We start from the raw sequence: 20,979 nt of genomic DNA on the forward strand, positions 1-20,979 counted from the left end.
TTGATAAAGAGTTTCAAAACCTTTCTGCTCATCCATCCATTTTTCTACACCTGCTTAGTCACTGAACTGAATTTATGTCCTCATCTGCCCTCTTGTGGCCAAAGCTTGGAGTACCACAGCACGTTTGGTCTTCGTACTGTTGAAGCTGCAATTCTGCCATCATCCGTGAATCCAGTAATGTGCTGCATAGAGATAATAATAATAAACAATGATTGTGTAACAGTGAAAATCATACTCTACTGTTTGTAAAGCCAGAAAGTGACTTGAACATGCCACCAAGACCCTCACTTTAACAGTTTGGTCCAGGATAGCTCATACGGCAAGTTTAGATTCAAGATTCTTTTTTGATAGGAAAAGGAAACATCCAAAGATTTGAAAAACTATGTGAAATGACTATTAATTTCGAAATACCTATGTAGTCGTTTTTATTTACAAATATGTATTTATACCGACAGCAGATTTAGGGATTTTTTTTTTTTTTTTTTTTTTTGCTTCTGACCGGAAGTAATATCAACATTTTGGAGGGGAGCTACTGATCAGGCCTCAAAGACGTGGAGCTCATCGCCAAGGAGAAATCCTCAAAATACCAGCAAAAACAAGCTGCAAGCAGGTCAGATGTCATAAAATGGCTGGATTAGCAACAGACGCTTTACCATGTATTACTGAGAAGACTTTGTGTGTATTCCGACATGAGATTGTTTTTATAATCAAACTTGTATAAGAAAGTATTTTTCAGAATTGATTTCTTTTTACAGTTGCCCTTTCAGAAACAAACTTGTTTGCTGAATAAGTTGTTTATAAATAAACAAATTCCACCAGATATTGCAACAAATTCTTCTTCTTATTATTATTATTAGTAATAATAATAAACGAAGTTTGTTTCTGAAAGGACAATTATTATTAGTAATAATAATAATAACAATAACAACAATAATAATAATAATAATAATAATAATAATAATAATAATAATAATAATAATAATAATAATAATAGATGACATTGCAATTACGTGTGTGTGTGTGTGTGTGTGGGGGGGGGGGCAATCATCAGATTGGCTGAAATGGGCTTCCATATTTTCTAAATCTAGCTGTCCACTTTGATTATATTTCATCTTAGAATACACACATTAGATTACCAGTTCTAACTAACTAACTAACTAACTAACTAACTAACTAACTAACTAACTAACTAACTAACTAACTAACTAACTAACTAACGTCTGAATAAATTGCTAGAGATTAAGACCACTTTAAAAGCTACAAGAAAATCCAGCTCAGTGTCAGTAAAATATAAGAAACAGACGTTTTGTTTTGCACATTGCTTTGCTGAAGATAGGACAAGATTACATTCTTTGGTCTAAATATGATCATAATTAACATAATTTATTATAATGTTCTTCCTTTCGTTGACACTGATACGTCTAGGCGAAACTGGAAGTTCCGAGGCCACTCGAAGGCCTCGTGCCGCTCAGCCAGTCAGAGAGCTTTCCTGGTTTCCTCTCCGGGAAACCAGGAAAGCGTCCATGGAGATGATGTTTATGCTGTGACTGTTGCAACCGTTGTTAGCTCCTGGTTATGCCACGGCTTCCGTAGAGGGCTTCAGGCTTCTCGGCACTCTTAAAAGACCCGATGACGAGTCGGTTAAGGCCAGGAAGGTAAACGACCCCCCCACGAACAAGCCTTCCTCTAACTACCACTAAGCCCGCTGAGCTAGCCCTAAGCTAACACCGGAGCTCTTCGACGCAGAAACACAACGTCCAACGCAACAGTTTGAAGTTGTTTGTTGTCATTCTTGCGCCAAAGCCGTCCGCTTGGGCTCAGTTAGGCTCCCTCTAGGAAGCAGTTCTCCACTCTTTGCTGTGAGCCGTGCCGTCATCTCGTCCTATAATCCTGTTCTGGGCACGGCGGAGGGGGGCGAGCCTGCCTGTAGGATGCTTCGCCGGGGCGCTCCTCGGTCGGCAGCGTGCTATCCGGCGTCAGCCTCTCCTCTCCGTGCTCCGTGATCTAGCTCTCCTGTTCTCTCCGCAGTAACCATGGCGGCGGCTGCTCTCATAGGAAACCAGCTGATCCTTGAAGAGGACTACGACGAGAACTACATCCCCTCTGAGCAAGGTAAACAGCCACAGACAGAGTAAAGTGAAGTTGATGCGTCAGATAGTGAAGTGAATGTACGTAGGGGGTCAGAGGGAGCTGCGTCGTGTTTTTATTTAATTTTTTTGTAGATCTAGAGCAGGGGTCTGCAACCTGTGTGTCTTTGGACCTTCCACGGTGGCTCTTAATAACTTTGGCTACAAAATTCTATTTTTATTATGCTAATTAAATGTAATAATGATAACAAATGCAGGGTTTAGCAGTTTTTTCTTTCTTGGAATAATTGCTTTTAATTTTCACAACAGAATGATGCTAAAGGTGCCAGTCATGTTTCATTTTAAATGAATATTTTTTTTCATTATGTTGGAAAACTATGATTTATTTATTTATTACATCGTTATCCACAAATATCCACATCCCGTCCATCCTCTTTTTTTTGTATTTTTTTTTTAACCTCAAAATATACAGAAAATGGCGTTTCTTTAACGATGACAACACATTTCCTACGGTAGATCTTTATCAAAAATTAGAACCTGTCTGTTCAAGGTTTACCTTTAGATGCACATCCCCGCAGACCCCAATGCAGCCAAAAATGTATCGCTACATATATTGTTCACCACAATCGGTAATCAACGGTAATCTGGCGTCCTCTCTGTTTCTCTTTTGAAGCGGCACACTCTTATTTTTATTATTCAACAACGGCCCTCCTTTGATTCAGCTTTTTTTCCACATTCTTCTGTCTCCCTGCGGTCAGAGATCCACGAGTACGCGCGAGAGATTGGCATCGACCCCGACAATGAGCCGGAGCTGCTGTGGTTGGCCAGAGAGGGCATCATGGCCCCCTTGCCTCCCGAGTGGAAGCCGTGGTAAGTAAGGACAAGGCGGCTGCAGAAAAAGGCCTTTGCCTGTAAGTTAGCTAGTTTAGCGGGAGGCTAGCCCCAGCTGGGCGCTAGTGATTTGTCTTTGCCTTTTGTTGACATGTCAATCATAACAGCTCATTGTCAGTACCACTGCAGGGTGGGATGTAAAGTTGCACCCTGTGCCTTTCAGTGCAACAGTGTGTGCCATGTTTGATAGTTTTACTCAGTTACAGTGCTTTGAGCAATTACCCGTTCCACCGTAGCCCTGGCTTTATGTTCAGGGTCCTTTACCTGCTGGAAGATGTAGCTGTGCTCCAGATTCAGGTCATTAGCAGCCTCTGGCAGCTTTTCCTCCAAGATCGCCCTGTTTTTAGCCCCGTCGGTTCTTCCAGCTTCTCTGGCCAGCACCAGACGCTGTATTCCAGGCGATGTACAGCGTTAGTCTTTTTTTCCGCACGCTCGTAGGTGGAAAAAGTTCGGTTCCGGTGACCAGAGCACTTTCTTTCTTGTGAGTTTCCATCGACAATGGCTTTCGTTGTTGATGCTTTTCCGTTAAGACCGAATTCAAAATCCAGTCGCTGTCCAAACACCCGATTCAACCTCCTGAGCTCTGGATCTGTGCAGCTCCTCCAGAGTTACCGTCTTTTCTTTTGGCTGACTCTTTGGATCTCGCCTGTCAGTACAGGCGAGTCTCGGTGGTCTTCTTGCACCGTCCTCTTTCCTTTTTCAGATGATGGATTAAACAGAACTTTGTGAGATGACCAAAGCGTGGCATATTGTTTAATACCACAACCTAACTTTAGACGTCTGCTCAATATTACTGACCTTCCTGATGTCTTCCTTTGTCTTCATAATGTTGTTTATAATAATAACACTAATAATAACAATGTTAATAATAATTTATTGACTTTTTGCTGCACTTGACATTTTTCCATCTCCATCTCCTACTAAATAAAAACAACTAGAAAACAGAGCAAAGCACTAAAAGCAGCAAAATTAAGAAACACATTTATTATTTTATTTTTATTTATTTATTTAATAATATATATATATATATTTTTTTTGGTCATTTTTTTAATCTATAAAAAAATCTATAAAAAAAATAGATCAATAAATAAGTAAAAAAAAACACATTTAAACACTAAAGTCTTTTTACCTTGATTGCGGTGGTCGTGACCTGACATGAATAACAGAAATACTTTTGCCTGTAACCTTTGCAAAGCACTTTGAACACAATCATACATCTTCATCAACAGTGGCTGCTGTTTAAAAAAACCTCAACTAACGAATAAAAGATTGCATTTTAATATCAAAAGATTATAGATTCAATCTAATCCATAAAGTCTAAAAAAAGTGCTCGCAATTATGAGCTGATAGAAAACCAGCTAAATGGCCGAACCAGTTGAAATAGTTACTGCCTAGTCGTAGGTCAGAGTGAGACCATAAGCTTTAAGCGTGTTTTTTTTTTTTATAGCTCAAACTGATTCCCTACTTTTTCCTCTCCCCCGCTCGGACGCAGCCAGGACGTGACGGGGGACATCTACTACTTCAACTTCTCCACGGGCCAGTCCACCTGGGACCACCCCTGCGAAGAGCACTACCGCTGCATGGCGAGCCAGGAGCGCGAGCGCCTCAAGCTCACAGGCCCTGCCGGCGGCGGGGGGGCTAAGAAGGACAAGAAGAAGAAAGAAAAGAGGGAGAAGAAAGAAAAGAAGAAGAAGAAGGAGCCGCCGAAGACTTCAGCGGTTAGCGGCTCTTATTGGATCATTACGTTGTTTCTAGAACAATTTGAAGCTTTATATTTAGACATTCTTTAGGGTCTCAATAATAATTTTAAGATGAGTGATCTTTTAATGTGATGAATTTCTAGCAGGGAAATTGTGAGATCTAACCCTTTCAGTGCATCATGAAATACAAAAATAAACACTTTATTATTATTTTCTACAAAATAAAACTTGATTTACAACATGGGTCATCTCGCCTGACCTACTAACCTTTTAAATAAGTGTGAAAAGGACGGTGTGAACTTTGCCCTTTCCTCTTCCTGTAGGCGCTGAGCTCATCTTTGGGGCCGCTGCCGTCCCCGCTGTCCGCCTTGGCTCCTCTGAGAGGTCTAGACGCCTCGGGCCAGGGCCCCGCCTCTGGGCCCGGCCCGTCTGTCCGGGGGTCCCTCGGCAGCTCGGCGGGGCTGGAACCTCTCAAGAAGACGTCCCTTCTGGTAAGCGCCTACCAAGAATAAAGGTGCCCCGTCGTTTGTTAGCGGCGAACATATCGCTCTTTTCTTTGCCAGGGTCCTCGAGGCGGTGGGGCGGCGAGTGTTTTGGGCACCAGGAAAGGGGAGAGGGTCGCGCTCACTCTGCACGGCTTACACTACGACCAGGACGACGGCAACGATGATGAGAAAATGTCTGAAAATGAGGTCGGTGAACATTTCTGTTGTTTTTAAGAAATTCTTTTTTTTCTTTTTCTTTTTTTTTCTTCCCCCCTCACCAAACCGGAACCGGTCCTATTTTCAGCTGAGTCCCTCCGGATCAGACAGGCTGCTGAAGAACCTCCACCTGGACCTGGACGCTCTGGGAGGAGGCCTGCAATATGAGGTAGACGGGTCGACGCATCAGGGGATGGATGTGAGGGCTGGTTCACACGGCAGGATTCTGAGCCCCATTTCCGCCTCGATCTCCCCCTTCCTGAGAGGCGCCGATTATCGGCGTACCTCCTAAGAGAATTTTAAGAGACATTCCTGCTGTGTGTGGCGTGTCAGGAGTGATCGGGTCCGCTCGGTGGAACGTCGGGACCGCTCAGATCTCAAATCGGGGATGTCCAACATGTTGGGTTGTCTTACCCCGATATCCTAGCATGTGTGGTGCTCCCTGAGGAAAAACGAGCATGCAGCCTGGCTAACCAATCAGAAAGTCGCCTCCATTTCACATCACAGGAAGCGTAGAGCCCCCCAGTCGCGTTGTCTCCACTTCGCGTTGTCTCCACTTCTTCTCAACAGCTTTTCTTTTTCTTACGTATTTTCTCCGTTAAAATCAGTCCACAAACAATCCCTATTATTCTTCCTGGTCGTCCATGATTATTTCGCATGATTTCCCATCTGATATCTCAGGCTTTGAAAAGCCTGCCGTGTGAACCAGCCGTAAAGCTTTTTAAAAATCTTCTCTGGGGGCCCTCGGTGTAGCCAAGCGGTTCGGTAAACGCGTTTTAAAGAGCTTGGATAGTCTCAGGGAAAAAAAAAAGTGTGCGTGTTCTGTGCGCACGTTTCGATCAGGACAGCGACGGCAGCGGTGCGACGCCAGCCGAGGAGAGGACGGAGCCGGAGCTGCAGGACTTGGCCCGGTCGGGAGACCACAGCCCCGAGCCACCGTCCCACCAGGTAAACGCAGACTTTCTCGCCCTCCGGTGGGCACCGCGCCGTCTCATTCATTTAAAGCTCTCAGCTCGACTCTTTTCCGTCACCGTTTTTGTGTTTATAGTGGCTATAGCGCATTTTAACGTTGTGTTTTTCTTTTAAGATCCAAAATGACCTGAAAGTTCAGCTTTTTTTTTCCCCCTAACAAAAATATCAGAAACACACGAATACTTGGCTCAGAAAAGTTGTCATGTCTTTGGTTGCTGGTTTTCTTTTCTCACCATTTTGTGCTGCTGTGTTTTTTTTTAAACCATGTGTCATTCCTTCTCTTGTCTTTTGACGTTAAACCCCCCCAACCTTCCCCCCAACCTTCCCCCTTCTGCAGCTGCTGTGCTGCTGGGATCTGTCCTATGGGCACGGCTTTTACTGTGCCTTCCTCTTTGTCCTCCTGTCCTCCTACTGTCACTGTTACTGCTACGCCGTCTGAGCTGAAGCATCCCTGGCATGCTTCTCCACCGCCAACCGGGGATGTCCCGATCAAAATGTTTGTCACCATTACAAGGGATGCACCATATATCGCCATTAACAGCGGCACCGGCCGAAGTTAGTCATTTTTTAACATATCGGCGTCGTTCGGATAAGTAATGCTGGGCCCGCACTAACAACCGATGTTTATTTCCATTTGGTTGCGCTTTGTGCCTGTGTTCCAGGAGAGGGAGGAGATGGGGTTAGTCATGCGTTGTTTTTGGTTTTTTATTGGCCACGTGACAGTAATTCACTGCAGCCAGGATTATTATTTTTATTTAAATGAAGCAGAGATGTCAGCAGCTTGGTTTCACAGTGTCGAAAGAAAAGCAGCATGTATGTCTAGACTATAACCCACATTCAAAAATTCTGTTAAATACACACACACTCATCGGTTATCGGACATAACAGGAATATTAATATCGGATGTCGATATCAGCCCAGATTGTCATATCGGTGCATCCCTACCCATTACTGATCAGAGTCCTGTGAGAAGAGGCATGTGCCGATACTGAGACCGGATCCTCTCAATGCCATTAAATGTTAAAGGTGCACGATGTAGGGAAATCATGCAAAGGTAATATCAGTCCATATAAATTCACATTTTAAAAATATTTTTTAAAATAACATGACACACACTCCGTTCTTTACTAGTATTGGATTCAACCCAGAGACGGCAAGCGTCTTCCTGATACCTCCAGTAGCGTGTTCTCTTTACCGTGACAGATATGATGTCCCAACAGGACATTTTTAAAGATATTCAGTACCTGAGATGACACACACACACACACACACACACACACACACACACACACAGCTCGTCTTCAGTGAAAGCATGTTTTCATGCCAAATAGTTAGCTGAAGTGCTGTTCTAATGCTAGCTTGTTTTCCCTCTTTTGATATGATTCTGTAATTGGACTCATAACAACCAAGAATCTCTAAAGATGTTCATTTCTCCTGATAATCTCAGTTCTCTGCTTTGATAACATTTCCTAACATGTATAGACTAGTGTTTCAGCCGCTCTCTACCCAGCTCCTTCTCATACATCGAAAGCCGTCTGAGCGCCACGCACAAAACAGGTCACATGACACTGGCAGGGCTCCATCTGATTGGCCCATTAGACGGATTTGCAAGCCCTGCATATGAAAAAGACATATTTTTGTTTTTATTTATTTTTAATGGCCATACATGGCTCACTGGGGGTGCAGCTGACAGTCGCAGTACGCCACCAACAGGGTTGAGGAGTTCTGTTTGCTGTTTACTCAGAGACTCTGAATACTGAACGTTTAAAATGCTGCGATCGGGACATCCCTGCAGCCAACATAATGAATCTAATCTACTCTTTGTCACTGATTTTATGTAACTAACGTGAGAATAGGACAACTCTTCTTTCATCACAACTGAAGAGTTTTCCTGGAGAAATTCCCCACTGACCTAGTGCTTCAGTTCAGTGCTGAAATAAATACGTTGTGCTTGTAAATGACTTCCTCAGACCTTTGTTGTGTAATCAGCAGCTGTGTGTTAAAAAAAAATCTGGGACCAGTGTTTAGCCCAAAAATATTCATACCCCTTGCAGATTTGGTTTAAAGTAATCTTTTAATGGTCCTGATTCGACCGGAGTTTAAAATTAGGGTGATGGCAAGGGTGCCTTTTAACTTTAAAGACATTGATCTCATTACCAGAGATATATCTGTGGAAGGAAAGTTTATTTTGTGGAAAATGGAGGGAAAAAAGGCACCCTAGTGCATAAAATATTGTTATTCCTAAATTGATACTCCTTTTTACCATATGTTATTATCTTTTGATACTAGTTTCGTTTCTTGTCAGAAACAAGCTTCCTGGTTGTATGACAATAGTTTTGGGCTTCACTGTGTATTGTTGTTTCTTTTTAATTGTTCACTCATCCTGGCTTTAAGACGAAGTACACCCTCTTTCACTTTTAAGTTTTATGTACCTTTATTATTTCATGTCCTAGCCTACCTATTTCACGCTTCGTCGTCGTTTATCTCGCAAAAACCAAGTGAAACGATTTACCCCTGAGAAGTGAGTGCTAAACACAGCCGTAAATGTTAAAAAGAATACTTAGAGAAGAAATAAAAACAATCTTTATATCTTTTACTATATTGTGATGTCACACTGAGAGCTGTATATAAACTAGTTCCTACAGACCTCAGTGACCCGATACAATGTTTTGCATCAAATTAATTTATCCTTGTTTTATTGTACTCTTACAATAACATGTGTAACAAAACCAGATGACGTTTATCTGGAATTTTCAACAGATAATTCAAAACATATGTAAAATAGATGGTAGATGCAATCCATCGATCTTTTCCGCTCCATTCACTGTTCTCTGCAAGGAGATCTTTTCTGCAATCTTAAAGCTGGAACGCTGAGCTAGGATGCACGACATCAGCGCGGTAACACCCACAGCTTTGTGGAACGTTATGAAGATCCTGGTGTTTCAGTTTCCTCAACGACAGCAGTCTGTTCTGTGTGGTCCAACTTGAGTACGAGGCTGTTGTCTCTGCACCAGGCCTGGACCTGTTTGACTTCCTCCCTGTATTTGGGTTTACGCCACAGTCCCACTCTTGTAGTATCATCTGCAATTGAAATGGTTTTTGTCACGTGTTGATGCACATACCTGTGTGTTAACAGTGTGATCGACAATGAACCGAGCACACGACCCTGAGGGATCCCCGTGCCGCTGACGGGATGACCAAAGTTTATGTATAACATTTACTTTTTTTTGATACCAGACTAGGTTCTTAATAGTTTTCTTTATTATGCTCCGACATGTAAAGTTTTAGATTCGAAAGAGAGTGTACTTTATTTTTTTTTACCAGGCTTCTTTAGCTATTTCAGCATCCATGGGAATTTCTTCATGTTAGAAAGTTTGTCCAATGCATGCACCGTCAGTTTTGCATGCAACTGTCTAAGTAATGTCCCGCCTTTTATTGTCCTTCTGTGGGAGTCACTCTCTTTTTGTCTGCCTGATTCCCACTCCCGCCCCCTATCTGCCCTTTTGTGTCTCTGCACGCCTTCCTTTGTGTTTTCGGATGGATGGACCGCTCTTCCTCTGTCCCTCCAACAAGGACTCTTTAAGGGGCCGCCGCGTCCACCTCTCAGCCGGGGCGGGCGGCAGAAGCCAAGCCAGTGAGGAGGGAGCTGGTGCTACCACCCCTGAGTCTGAACACTCAGAACAGGAGGGAGAGAGGGAGTTAAATGAAGGGGAGGATGATGAGGAAGTTGACGAAGATCATGGGACAGGAGGGAAAGTAAAGATGGAAAGGGACGAAGAGGCAGGGACTGAGAACAATGCTGGAACTAAAAGAGAGACGCAAGATGATCTAAGCCAAGGAAAAGAAAAGGAAGAAGTGGACGAGCATCAGAAGGGAAGTAAAGAGAGAGAAGGTGACGAGCTGGAGGAGGGATTCAGTGTTGGCAAAGATGAAGCAAAGGACTTTCCAGACAGCACTAGTCACACCAGTGGACAGAAGAGGAGAGAACAAAGTGAAGAGAACGAGGAGTTAGAAGGAAATGTTAAGTGCCAGAATGATGAGAGCAAGAACAGAGACGAGAAGACTGAAAGCAACGAGACCAAGAAGGATGTAATGGGTGGGAATGATGGAGAGAAAGAAGTGGAAGAGTCTGAATCTGAGGATGAAGTGGCTGAAGAATGCCTCAGTTTAGATAAGGATGGCATGACTGAGAAGATGGGCAAAGCAGAAGAAAGGAGAGGTGAGGCTGAGAGAAACGTGAGTGATGAACCTCCGGGTGAGACCGAGAAGCCAGAGGAGGAAAAGACTCGTGAAACGGGGCAGGAAGGGGAAGGAGACGAGGAGGGGGAGAGTGACGGCGCTCTGCAGGGATGCTCCATAAGCCGCAGAAAACAGACAGAGACTCCAGACGAGGTTCTAGAAAGATGTGTGCGCAGCGAAGGAGAAGAGACGTGGAAGGAAGGAGTGGAGATAGAGGACGAGTCAGAGGGCCGAGCTCCACCAGGAGCGTCAGAAAGCGAAGAAGAAGTCGTTGAGGTGTTTACGGCGGGGCCGTCTCATGCCCAGCCCGCCGGGCTAGGACGGAGGACCACCTCCTCCCTTCCTGCAGAGGTAGGGCTCGGTGTTGCCTCCTCCGGTCTCTGCCAGCAGGTGCATGTAGCTCCCCACGTCCAACTCCAGCGCCTCGGGGGCTGAGTGGCGTTGCTGTGATTCCTCATGCATGCGAGCGGATTACCCTCGTCAACGGGTAATCTGCGTGAGCCCCTGAGGACTGGGTTGGAAGGTTTCGGTCCCTGCTCCCATCGGCAGTACAGATTAGCGCCCTGCGTTTTTGTCCAAGGTTTTTTACCTGAGATGGTCAGTCAGAGACGGGACCTTCGGTTCCGGCCAACACCTCCCCCACATCAGCGTACTCGCTTTGCTTCTAGGCGTCTTCAGAGGGGTGCTGCCTGCAGCCCAGCCTTGAACTCTGCTTGCATGTCCGCCCTCCCTCGGTCCTGGTCCAGTCTTCGTTTGTTCGTTTGTCTGCGTGTTTGTGCAGAGGCTCGGCGGCGTTGCCTTTTCCACTGAGTGTGTTTGTCTTATTGCAGGAATCTGGGCCCAACAAGAGCATTGCAGAGGTTTCCTCCTCCGCGGATCTGAAGGTAACACTCGTCATCCGCTAACCCGGCTGTTTGATTTCTAAACACTGAGGAAGCTTCTGGTTCTCTGTCTCTAAAGCTGTCGCAGAAGGTTCTGGACGTCAACGATCTGTCCGGCACCATCAGTCCGCTGGACAAGGATGAGAGGGAGGAGACCGGAGAGGACGAGGCGGGGGGCGAGGGCGGAGGCCAGGCAAAGACGGACGTCACCAGGAGGTTATTTCCCCTTTGGATATTACTGCCGATATTAGTCACTTTAAAGATTTCTTTGCTCTAGTGCTTCTCTTAAGTGTGGAACGACCGTAACGCCGTCTCCTCTCTCGCCATCTCCTCAGTCCGCTCCCTTCTCAAGGCAAAGACGAGCCAGCAGCTCATGAAGTTGATCGACTTGTCCTCCACCAGTCCGACCGGTCACAATCCAGCTCCTCCTCCGTAGAACAAAGGTCCCCCAAACCTCACAAGACACAAAGCCTCGGTGGGACTCTGGGGCTGCAGAGACCCGAAACCTCCAGAGGTCGGTTCGGCCGGGCGTTAGACGCCCCGGTCCAAGATGCAGAACCCGCCTCCAAGAGGCCAGGAAGTTCCCTGGGAGAAGAGCCGAACTGGAAAGCGCGGATGGAGAAAAAGGAGAAGAAAGATGAGATGAGGGCAGAGAGGGAGGAGGGGAGTATGAGGCAAAAGGAGGAGGAAATGGGGGAGGAAGCGGAGAGGCTGAGAAGGGACCTCGAGCAAGGGCTGGAGGAGGAGAGGCAGCGTTTGTTGAAGGAAAGGGAAACGAGGATGCGTCTCCTTCAGGAGGAACTGAGGAGGGAGGAGGAGGCGGAGGAAAGGAAACTGAGGGAGGAAAGTGAGAAAAGGCTGAGGTAGGTGTTGGCCGAGTCAATCAGGACTGCATGGTGGCTAAAGGTACATCCACCGTGACCTCGGAAGCGCGTCTTCCTGCTGTTCACGCCGCGACTGTGCTTCCAGGGAGCTGCGGCAGAACCTGCTGTCCAAGAGGAGGGAGGAGGAGGCCGGGCTGAAGGAGGAGGCCGATAAAACGCTGGAGGAGCTGAGGCAGTCCGTCAGGGAGGAGCGGGAGCAGCAGCAGCGAAAGCTCAGGTGGGACCTGCGGAGCACCGGCTGCCCCCCCCACATCCCGTCACGTTACAGCCACCTGGCTGTTATAGGCGGCGATAGACCGACACAAAGTGATGCTCAAGTTGTTACCCGTTTTTACCTCGGTGCACCTTTCTGTTCATCGTGCTGGCCTCAAGCTAAGGCCGCTGTCTGTCTGATACCCTCAGGGACGAGAGCGAGGCCACGTTGAAGGAGCTACGCGTCGCCCTGGAGGAGGAGCGAGCCGCCACCCGGGCTCGGCTGGAGGCGCAGAAGAAGCAGGACGTGGAACGCCTGCAGGCGGAGTCGGAGGAGGAGCTGGAGGCCACGAGGAAGAGGCTGGAGAGGGAGAGGGGGGAGAAAGTGGACGCTCTTAAGCAGGAGGTGAGCGAGCGTGAGGCTTAAAAGGCGCTTTGTTTTTAAATTGTTTGGTGCAGGAATCCCTGCGTGACTCTGCAGCTCACCAGCAACCTCCTTCTAGACAAAGCCGTCTCTAAAAGCAGAAAACTCCCCGTAGTTAGTAGCTCTGGCTCCTGGTAAACGGCCGAATGCGACGGCCTCCGCTCGGGCCCAACATCAAACGTCAGCGCCATCCAAAAGTCGACATTTGAGCTGCTTTGATGGATCTTGCAGCCAAAACAAATCAAAGATCCGTCTGTGTTTACAAGCTTCTGTCTGTACGAAGGTCAACAGCACCGAGAGGAGGAGGGAGCTGATAGTCAGTCCCCGACCTGAACACCAGCTGGCAGAGTACCACAGAGAGGTTAGGGAGCACACGCACACACACACACACACACACACACACACACACACACACACACACACACACACACACACACACACACACACAGAGCGCTGTCATCAGCACCATCCGTGTTCCTGCGTAAACACGAGCCGGCGCCCCGAGGCTCGGGTTCCCACTTAAGCTCTGCGCTCTTGTCCTCCTGCGAACCGAACCCTCTCCACGGCCGGCCCAGCTGAGCGACGTGCTGCAGGAAGTGCGCGACGAGGTGCAGCGGGACCACGACAGGAAGCTGGAGCAGCTGAAGGACGACCACAGGCGGGAGATGAACGACATCAGAGAGAAATACCTGGACGAGGTCAGACATGGGAACAGGCTCAGCCACGCCTCGCACCTCAGTACTCTGGAGAGGAATAAGATCCTCCTGTGCGCTATGAGGTGAGCATTTATAGCACCTGTGCTTGCTCGTGTTCTAGGAGAGCGCTCAGAGGGAGCGCCTGTTGCATACGCTCCAGGAGGACAGAGAGCGCCTCCAGGCATCACACGACCTCCGGCTGGAGAAACTCCGCCTGCAGCTCGATGGGCAGCTCCAAAAGACTCAGCTGGCTCATTCGCGCAAGGTGAGACCAAACGGGGCCGCGGGTTTTCTCTTAAGAGGCTGAAGTATCCGTCCTCCTGCCACATATTACTGAGAGGCTTTCCGTACAACGCAACGATCTGACCTTCTCCTGCAGGAGTCAGAGCTGCGGGATCTAGCAGACAGGCTGGAGCTGAGAGAGAAAGAGCTGAAGAGCCAGGAAGTCTTGCTGCAAACCAAGGTTTCTTTCTCTAATTCTAGACAGTGCTTCGCAGGCCAATCGTGTCACTTCCTGTTAACAGCCTCTAATGTCTGTGTATTTTCTGGGATTTTATGTGATAAACCAACAGAAAATTGTAGAAAAATCTGCCTTGCCTTCAGTAGGCTACAAATTCCCAGTTAGCTCTGGACTTTGGGCCACCCTAAAACCAAACCGTGGCTTGAACTAAACCACCCCACTGTAGCTCTGGCCGTGTGTTTAGGGCTGGTCTGCTGAGAGGCAGACCTCTGCCCCGCTCTCCAGTCTGGTTTCCAGCCTCGAGCAGCTTTTACGCCATTATTGATCTCCATCCAAATTCCAGTCGACTCTGACCAGCTGGCCGGTAGGCCTGTGCATAAAAAATAATACAAAGATTAATATTGATGTTTTTAAAAACGATTTAATATCGATATTCTGGCTTTCAATATCGATATACCTCCCAACCCCTAGGGGGCGTTATTACAGCGTTAAAGTTAAAAAATCTGAACTTTTCAGCCAATTTGCGTCACGTTAAGGGGAAAAAAACAAAAAAACAATTCTGTTGCACAACAATGGATTCACTCTCCAAAAAGCCTGTATTTTGGGTCCTGGATTGAAATCACTGTTCCAGGAGGAGGTGTCCCTCTATGCCGGCCAGCAGCCCTTCATGCTTGGGCCTGGAAACACCCGCTGGAAGCCATCGCGCTCCACAAACATCTGCAGATGGTGCTTCTTGCGGAACCACAACGCCGTTGTTCGGCTTTCCGCTCCGTGACTCGCTTAGTAAAAGCGATCAATGGCAGGTGATGGAAAATTGAGCTGTATCGCATTTGGTGTGAGCGCTCCATCACAACAAGGGCTAACTCAGATTTGTTGAGTGCAACGCTGATGATTACGTTGTCAACAGAGTCTCCCACCTGAGCTGTGAAGCTCTGCAGCTCCCCCAAAAGAACCACTCTAGTTATTATTTTGTGTTGGCCTGTCAGATACAATCCCAACAAGATATTTAGAAGGCTGACGTTTCAAGGTTCACACCAGCACTACCCAGACTGATCGTCTGCTTTTCCTGTCAGGCTGCAGATCTTGACAGGAGGAGGAAGAAGCTCGGAGACGAGGAGGAGGAGCTGGACAGACAGCTCGAGGTGCGAGCTTTTCCCGCCGTTTAACGGTTAACTCTCAGTCGTCTGTGCCGACCACCAACACGCTTCCCCCCGTGCCTCCCTCAGGCGTTACCTCGTCTGGTCCGGGAAAGAGACCAGCTGAACGAGGAGCTGCAGAGGCTGAGGGAGGAGGTGGCCCAAGCCCGGCAGATCTCTCACTTCGCCCGGGAGGAGAGGGACGAGGCCAAGGATCAGAGAGAGAGGATGAGGGAGGAGCGAGACAAAGCCAGGGAGGAGAGCAGGAGGGCCAGGGAGGACAGGGAGCGGCTGGAGAGCAAGGTGGCGCTGCTGCAGGAGCGATGTGACCGCCTGGCCTGCAGACTCAGGTTTGAACAGCCTCTGTACTGGGAACAGTGTAACACTAGAAGCGCTGGTTTGTCTTAAAGCATTTTGCTTTAAACTTTAACTCTGGTTTGAAAAGATGTGAGAACAAGAGGTTGACGTTAACGCCTCAAAACGTAAGCTAAACTTTAAGGAGGTTTTTGTTTTGTCCAGCGAGCTGGAACAAGCCAAAGACGGAAGCGCGCTGGCCAAACCGGAGCGGAGCCGAAACAAGGCCGAGGAGGCGGCAGCGCCCTCCGACGACAGGACCGAGCGCTCGCTGCACGTCGAGGAGCTGGACGAGCCGCCTCTCTCCTCTGCGCCGGACAGCCACAGCAGCATCAACGAGTAAGCAGAAACGACGCGGCGAGCGACGCGGACTCCAGAGCGCCGCTTTCCCGAGTGGCTAAAAGGCCAAAGGTGACTTTGTTCGCAGGTTCCGGCAGTACGTCTCCTCACACGGCGCCTCCATCCAGAAGACCAAGCAGTTCCTGGAGAGGGAGAGCAGCCGGCTGGTGGAGAGGCAGGCGGCGCTGCGGGCGGCCCAGACCGGCGGCGCCCAGGACCCCGCCCTCAGAGGGGCGGCCGAGGAGGGGATGAGAACCCTCCAGCAGGTGCAGGGAGGGGCTCTTACAACCGGCCGGGTGGGGCTGATCGTTAAAAGCTGCACCGCCATTGATTACTGATTGTTTCCCCCCCGATCCTGTCAGGAGGCCAGAGACGTGGCGGAGCTTCAGCGGACGGTGCAGAGAGGAGCCTCCCTGCTGCGCAGGAAAGAGGAGCAGCTTCAGCAGCTGGAGAGCTCCATGGCGGAGGAGGTGAGGCGAAGCACACGTCATTCTGAGCTGCTTCTGCCACAGACGTCTTTTAACCAATGAGTGGGAAATATCTGAGTCGCTGGAGCATAACTAAACACCTGGTTTCACTTTTATATAGATCTCTATATAAAGATCTGTCTTTAATGGGTTCTGCCGACCGGGGAGGTTGTTTTTTGCTCGCTTGGTTGCTTAGTGCGCGTTTCCTGTCAGAATGTCAACCACCAGCCTTCTTTGTTGCGTCGTTCTTTCAGGCCATGCTCCAGGATTCATCTCGGCTCGCCGAAGACAGGAAGGTGACGTTCGACGTGACCGAGTCAGACATCAGCAGCGCCGCGGAGCCGCCGGGCGGCACAGGTGACGCTCCTGTCACACGCAAAGACCCAGGAGTCCTTCTTAGCAGGCCTGCTGCGTGCTAAACGTGTGTTCACTGCAAAAAGGGAACTAAAAGTAAGCAGAAATTTCTTAAAATCAGTGTATTTTTACTTGATTTGAGCAGCTACATAACACTTTATGCCAATGGAATTAGAATTTCTACCCCTAAATTAAGATAATTAGTCATCCTGCACTTGAAACAAGATGGAGATGAATTGTTCGTATTTTAAGTGCAAAAATCTTATTCAATTAGCAAATTGTCTGATTTACGCTCAAATCAATGAAAAAGACACTAATCTCAAGAGGATTTTACCTACTTTTAGTTCCCACTTTGCAGTGTTTTCCACACTTCTGGAACAGAGACATACCAGCTCTGCAGATACGATCGATGTTTTGTGAATAAAACATCGAGGTGTGAGCCCCTGAAACGTTTGCTGCATGCGAGCCCCCAGCAGAGCCGTCCCTCCTGGACCGGAGCTTTTCTGTAGGGTTCCACGCTTTTAATGTGAATGCCGAGTCCCTGCGCGCAATCCACTTCAGTTTATTCCTGCGGGTCCAGCTGAAAACCCGCAGAAATAAATTGAAGGACAACTAAGGCAGATTTGAGTTAGAAGGGCAACGGGTACGAAGTTTTCTGTCTAAGGGAACACGCTGTTCGCTTTGCAGCAATCCCCCATGCTCAGCAAGCAGTGCGAGGGATTTCTGCCACTGGTGCTGGAGTGAGGATGCACATGAGCTGGAGAGCAGCAGCGGCTGTGCTGCAGTGGTTTGTGTGCGTCCTCTGTGCCGTTTGAACTCTTCATGCCGGTCTCCTCCTCTCCTCAGCAGGAGACCACCCCACCGTCCCAGCCAAAGTCCAGGAGCTAGCAGAGTCCCTGCAGCACATCTCAGGCCAGCTCAACAGCGTTCTGAGCGCACTGGGCTCGCTGGCCCAGAGGGAGCACGGCTCACCGTACGCCCTCTACTCCGTGCCTCAGCCTCAGAGGTTCGGCACAGAGGCGTGGGGCCCAGCCGCCGCCGCCTCGGTGCCGGTGACTCCCGGCTCTGCGGCGCCACCTGAGAGGCTGTCAGAGCCGCTCTGGAGCTGGGCACCTCAGAGCAGCTCAGCAGGCGGCCCCCTGTTCAGCACCCCCATCAGCAGCGGCCTGACCGCCTCGGCAGACTTCATGAACAGCAGATGGAGCCAGATATTCCCCGGTGGGTCGACGTGTCATGAAAGTCCGATCGCTCGGGCTCATTTAGTCCCCGCCGTTGGTTCCTGAGCTGTTCCTCTGTCCTCCAGGAGCAGCCGCCGACCCGCTCTCCTCCAGCGCCGCCAGAACCCTCTCCTCTTATCCATCGTACCCTGCAGTCAGGTAATGCACGCCGTTTGATGACGCAGTCGATCGTTGCTGCACGGTGATGCCTGAAGTGTGTTTCTGTGCGTGTGGAAGCGAGCACAGCCGCGGCCGCCAGGCGACGCAGAGGTCAGCGGAGCTGGACGGTCAGAGGCTGCAGGGGCTGATTGACAGCAACAGGAAGTGGCTGGACCTGCGCAGGAAGGACCCCAGCATGTATCCTTTATATAAAAAAAACCCAAAAACTAGGTTGCAACCACTATTTGTACAGATTAGCATTTTTTGTGGGGGGAGTAGCTGACTGAATTGAAATAAATGAATATTTTCTCAGTGGATAAGAAGAAAAACTGAATAACCTTTAAAGGTGCGTTTACACCGAACAGGAACAGGGAGTGGATCGCTTGACGCTACGCCTCTCTCTCTCTCTCGCAAACAATTTGCGTGGACAAGGCGGTGAAATTTCGGCCAGCTCGCTTCACCGCGTCATCAGAGTGGAGGGGCGTCTATCCGCTTTCCAGATCCTTCTGTGTTCAGCTCACCGTGGCGGGCATTGAGTTTATACAGTGATTCGTTGCCGTACGTCAGTGGTTCCCAAAGTGGGGGGGCTTGCAGGGGGGTCATGGTAGAAATGGACTGGAAAAATAACCAATGTTAAGAGGTTATTTCAGAAATAGAGATTGATGGCAATGTTGAATTCAACTGTGCAGTAAAATAGACGGTCAAACTCACAACAATTACACTTTAAAAGCGGTAGTTTGTGATTTAAAGAAGACGTTTGTTTTATCGTTGGGTTTTACTGCAGTTGGCTTTTCTTTGTCAAACAGATTGGTTGGAGGGGGGTGAAAACTTTCTTTTAAATCACAGGGGGGCCCAAAGAGAAAAGTCTGGGAACCACTGCTGTATGTGATGCGGAAAGCTGAAAAACGGCGTCGGCGAGTGCTCCCTGGAGCTTCATGCAGGGAGAACATGGAAATCATTCGCTTTGGCATGAACGCACCTTTAAAAGGCTGCAAGCGAGGGACAACGCAGGGACAAGTTGGATCTGCCGGTAAATCAGAATCAGTGACAGATATCAGTCAGAGCTGTAAGAAATGTCTGCTTTAACAGGAACAGTCAACACAAATGTCATATTTGTATGACTGGTTTATTTGAACCGTCCCCTTTCCAAATGATTGGACAATCTGCTTCAGTGGGTTTAAAAAGCAAGTGTAGCGCCTACAAATTGGAATTCATTAAATCCACACATGGCCAAAATGATAGAAACAGGTTCAAATGTATGCATATCTGAACAAAAAGCTTTCTGTTGCCACCAGTTAGCTTCCATGCGTGCCTCTGGCTGGATATTTGACCTCTCCTCAGGGCAGACGTGGCAGAACTCCTTTAAAGCTTCCTGGCTTTCTGGCATGGACCCACATGATGAACGTAGTTCAGAAACTTCCTATAAGACCGAAGTCAGAGGGATGGAAATGCCAATTCAGAAGCTTCCCAAAAGTCTCCCAGACCTAATTATGTTGTGTATTAGAGGTCACTGTAGCAAACAAAGCGGGCCAGAAGCTTTTCGACGGATACAAAGGGAGTGTGGCTCGTCTGCCACTTGCTGAGGTTTAACAGAATATCAGCGAAGTCGTGTGTGGAGACAGAGAATCTGACTCGTAGGCGCATCTTGTTCTTACAGATCGTTGGTGTGCTGTGGCATCATTCCACACTGAAAATAAAACAAAAAACTTTTCATCTAAACCACTAGAAGCGCCACATCAGTATGAACTTCCTGCCTCTGAGCAGCTCCGCGGTAACCCCCTTCCCCTCGTCACTGGTGTCCATCGCTGCCTTTAACTCAGCCCTCCAGACCTCTGTTCACCCGATACCGAGCTGCTTCCTCCAAGAACGGACTGGTCCAGCTGGGCTTGGACGACAACAACCAGATCAGAGTCTATCACCACTGAGGACGACCCACACACAACCCGACGCCGTGACGTGTCGGCAAAGCCATGTTTACAAGGACTCTTTTAAAGGTCTTCAGGGATGTACCGCCTCCTCCGCTGTGGACCTGGGCCAGGCCGGGACCCCATTACTCCTAAAACTATGTGCAGGTTACATTTTATACCAGTTTCTTGTCTAAGGCACTTAGAGAAAGGCTTTTAATAGTTTTTTTTTTTTTTTAAACTTCAGCAGCAAAAATCAATTAGCTGGTGGTTAACTGCTTAAAAAAAAAAAAAGGTGTTCTTTACTCCTTTAGTGTTTACAGAGCAGCAGCCAGTTGCTGCATACTCATATTGTGCTAGTGTGTAAATATTCTATTTTTATTAAATGTACCATTTTTTTATACTTGAATGTTGTATTTTCTTCCTTTCTGGTCATAAATAAACTGGAGGAGCTGCTGGAGACCCGTAGCTCAGCTGGGTGAGTCTGTTGACAGGAAAACTATTAATGGTTTTCCTGTCAACAGACACAGTGCAGGGAAGCTGGACATGGTTGTTGAAGCTAAATAAGATGGGAACTGTGAAGGAAAACTTGTTAATAGGTTACAAAAGACTTGAGATTGTGGTTAAGGTTCACCTTCCAGCAGGACAACCAGCACTTAATGTGCAGCTCGAGTCACAATGGAGGGATTTAGATCAAAACCTGATCATGTGTGAGAGTGGCCTAGTCAAAGCCCAGAGCTAAATTAAATGGAGAATCTGAGGGCAAACTTGTGTGTGTGTGTGTGGGGGGGGGATGATATTCCCTGATCCAGTCAATCTGTCAGAGCTTGCTCTTTGCTGCAAAAGGCCGTTCAACAAAGTATTCCCTCGGGGTGGGGTTTAATACTAATAGGCACCACGCCATTCAGAGATTCATCTTTACA

At 48.1% G+C, this 20,979-nt stretch overlaps 1 protein-coding gene across 6 annotated transcripts; it reads left to right on the top strand.

The window, feature by feature from the left end:
- The first annotated feature begins 1,561 nt into the window (after positions 1–1,561).
- On the top strand, positions 1,562–20,465 carry LOC118566811 (centrosomal protein of 164 kDa-like). Of its 6 annotated transcripts, none has more exons than XM_036150284.1 (28): positions 1,562–1,655; positions 2,029–2,112; positions 2,846–2,957; positions 4,471–4,696; positions 5,002–5,169; positions 5,242–5,370; positions 5,468–5,548; positions 6,223–6,327; positions 9,925–10,941; positions 11,421–11,474; positions 11,551–11,687; positions 11,807–12,334; positions 12,441–12,572; positions 12,758–12,953; positions 13,255–13,332; positions 13,547–13,669; positions 13,788–13,931; positions 14,046–14,129; positions 15,200–15,268; positions 15,353–15,612; positions 15,782–15,955; positions 16,044–16,221; positions 16,318–16,425; positions 16,677–16,779; positions 17,623–17,994; positions 18,080–18,152; positions 18,231–18,350; positions 19,981–20,465. In XM_036150284.1, the coding sequence occupies exons 2-28, from the start codon at positions 2,034–2,036 to the stop codon at positions 20,075–20,077; spliced, it is 4,947 nt and encodes a 1,648-aa protein (XP_036006177.1). In that variant the 5' UTR covers positions 1,562–1,655; positions 2,029–2,033; the 3' UTR covers positions 20,078–20,465. The 6 variants fall into 6 exon arrangements, with proteins under 6 accessions (XP_036006177.1, XP_036006181.1, XP_036006179.1 ...); XM_036150288.1 differs by having other exon boundaries at positions 18,086–18,152; XM_036150286.1 differs by having other exon boundaries at positions 17,626–17,994.
- Positions 20,466–20,979: the final 514 nt, after the last annotated feature.

The sequence above is a fragment of the Fundulus heteroclitus genome, chromosome 18, assembly GCF_011125445.2.
Source record: "Fundulus heteroclitus isolate FHET01 chromosome 18, MU-UCD_Fhet_4.1, whole genome shotgun sequence".
NCBI classification, from domain to species: Eukaryota; Metazoa; Chordata; class Actinopteri; order Cyprinodontiformes; family Fundulidae; genus Fundulus; species Fundulus heteroclitus.

Bases quoted from the DNA above. Each gene is read 5' to 3' on its own strand.
- LOC118566811 (XM_036150284.1), top strand. From the start codon at position 2,034: ATGGCGGCGGCTGCTCTCATAGGAAACCAGCTGATCCTTGAAGAGGAC. The intron at 4,697-5,001 runs GTTAGCGGCTCT...CTCTTCCTGTAG, and splicing joins AGCCGCCGAAGACTTCAGCG to GCGCTGAGCTCATCTTTGGG. The intron at 5,549-6,222 runs GTAGACGGGTCG...CGTTTCGATCAG, and splicing joins GAGGAGGCCTGCAATATGAG to GACAGCGACGGCAGCGGTGC.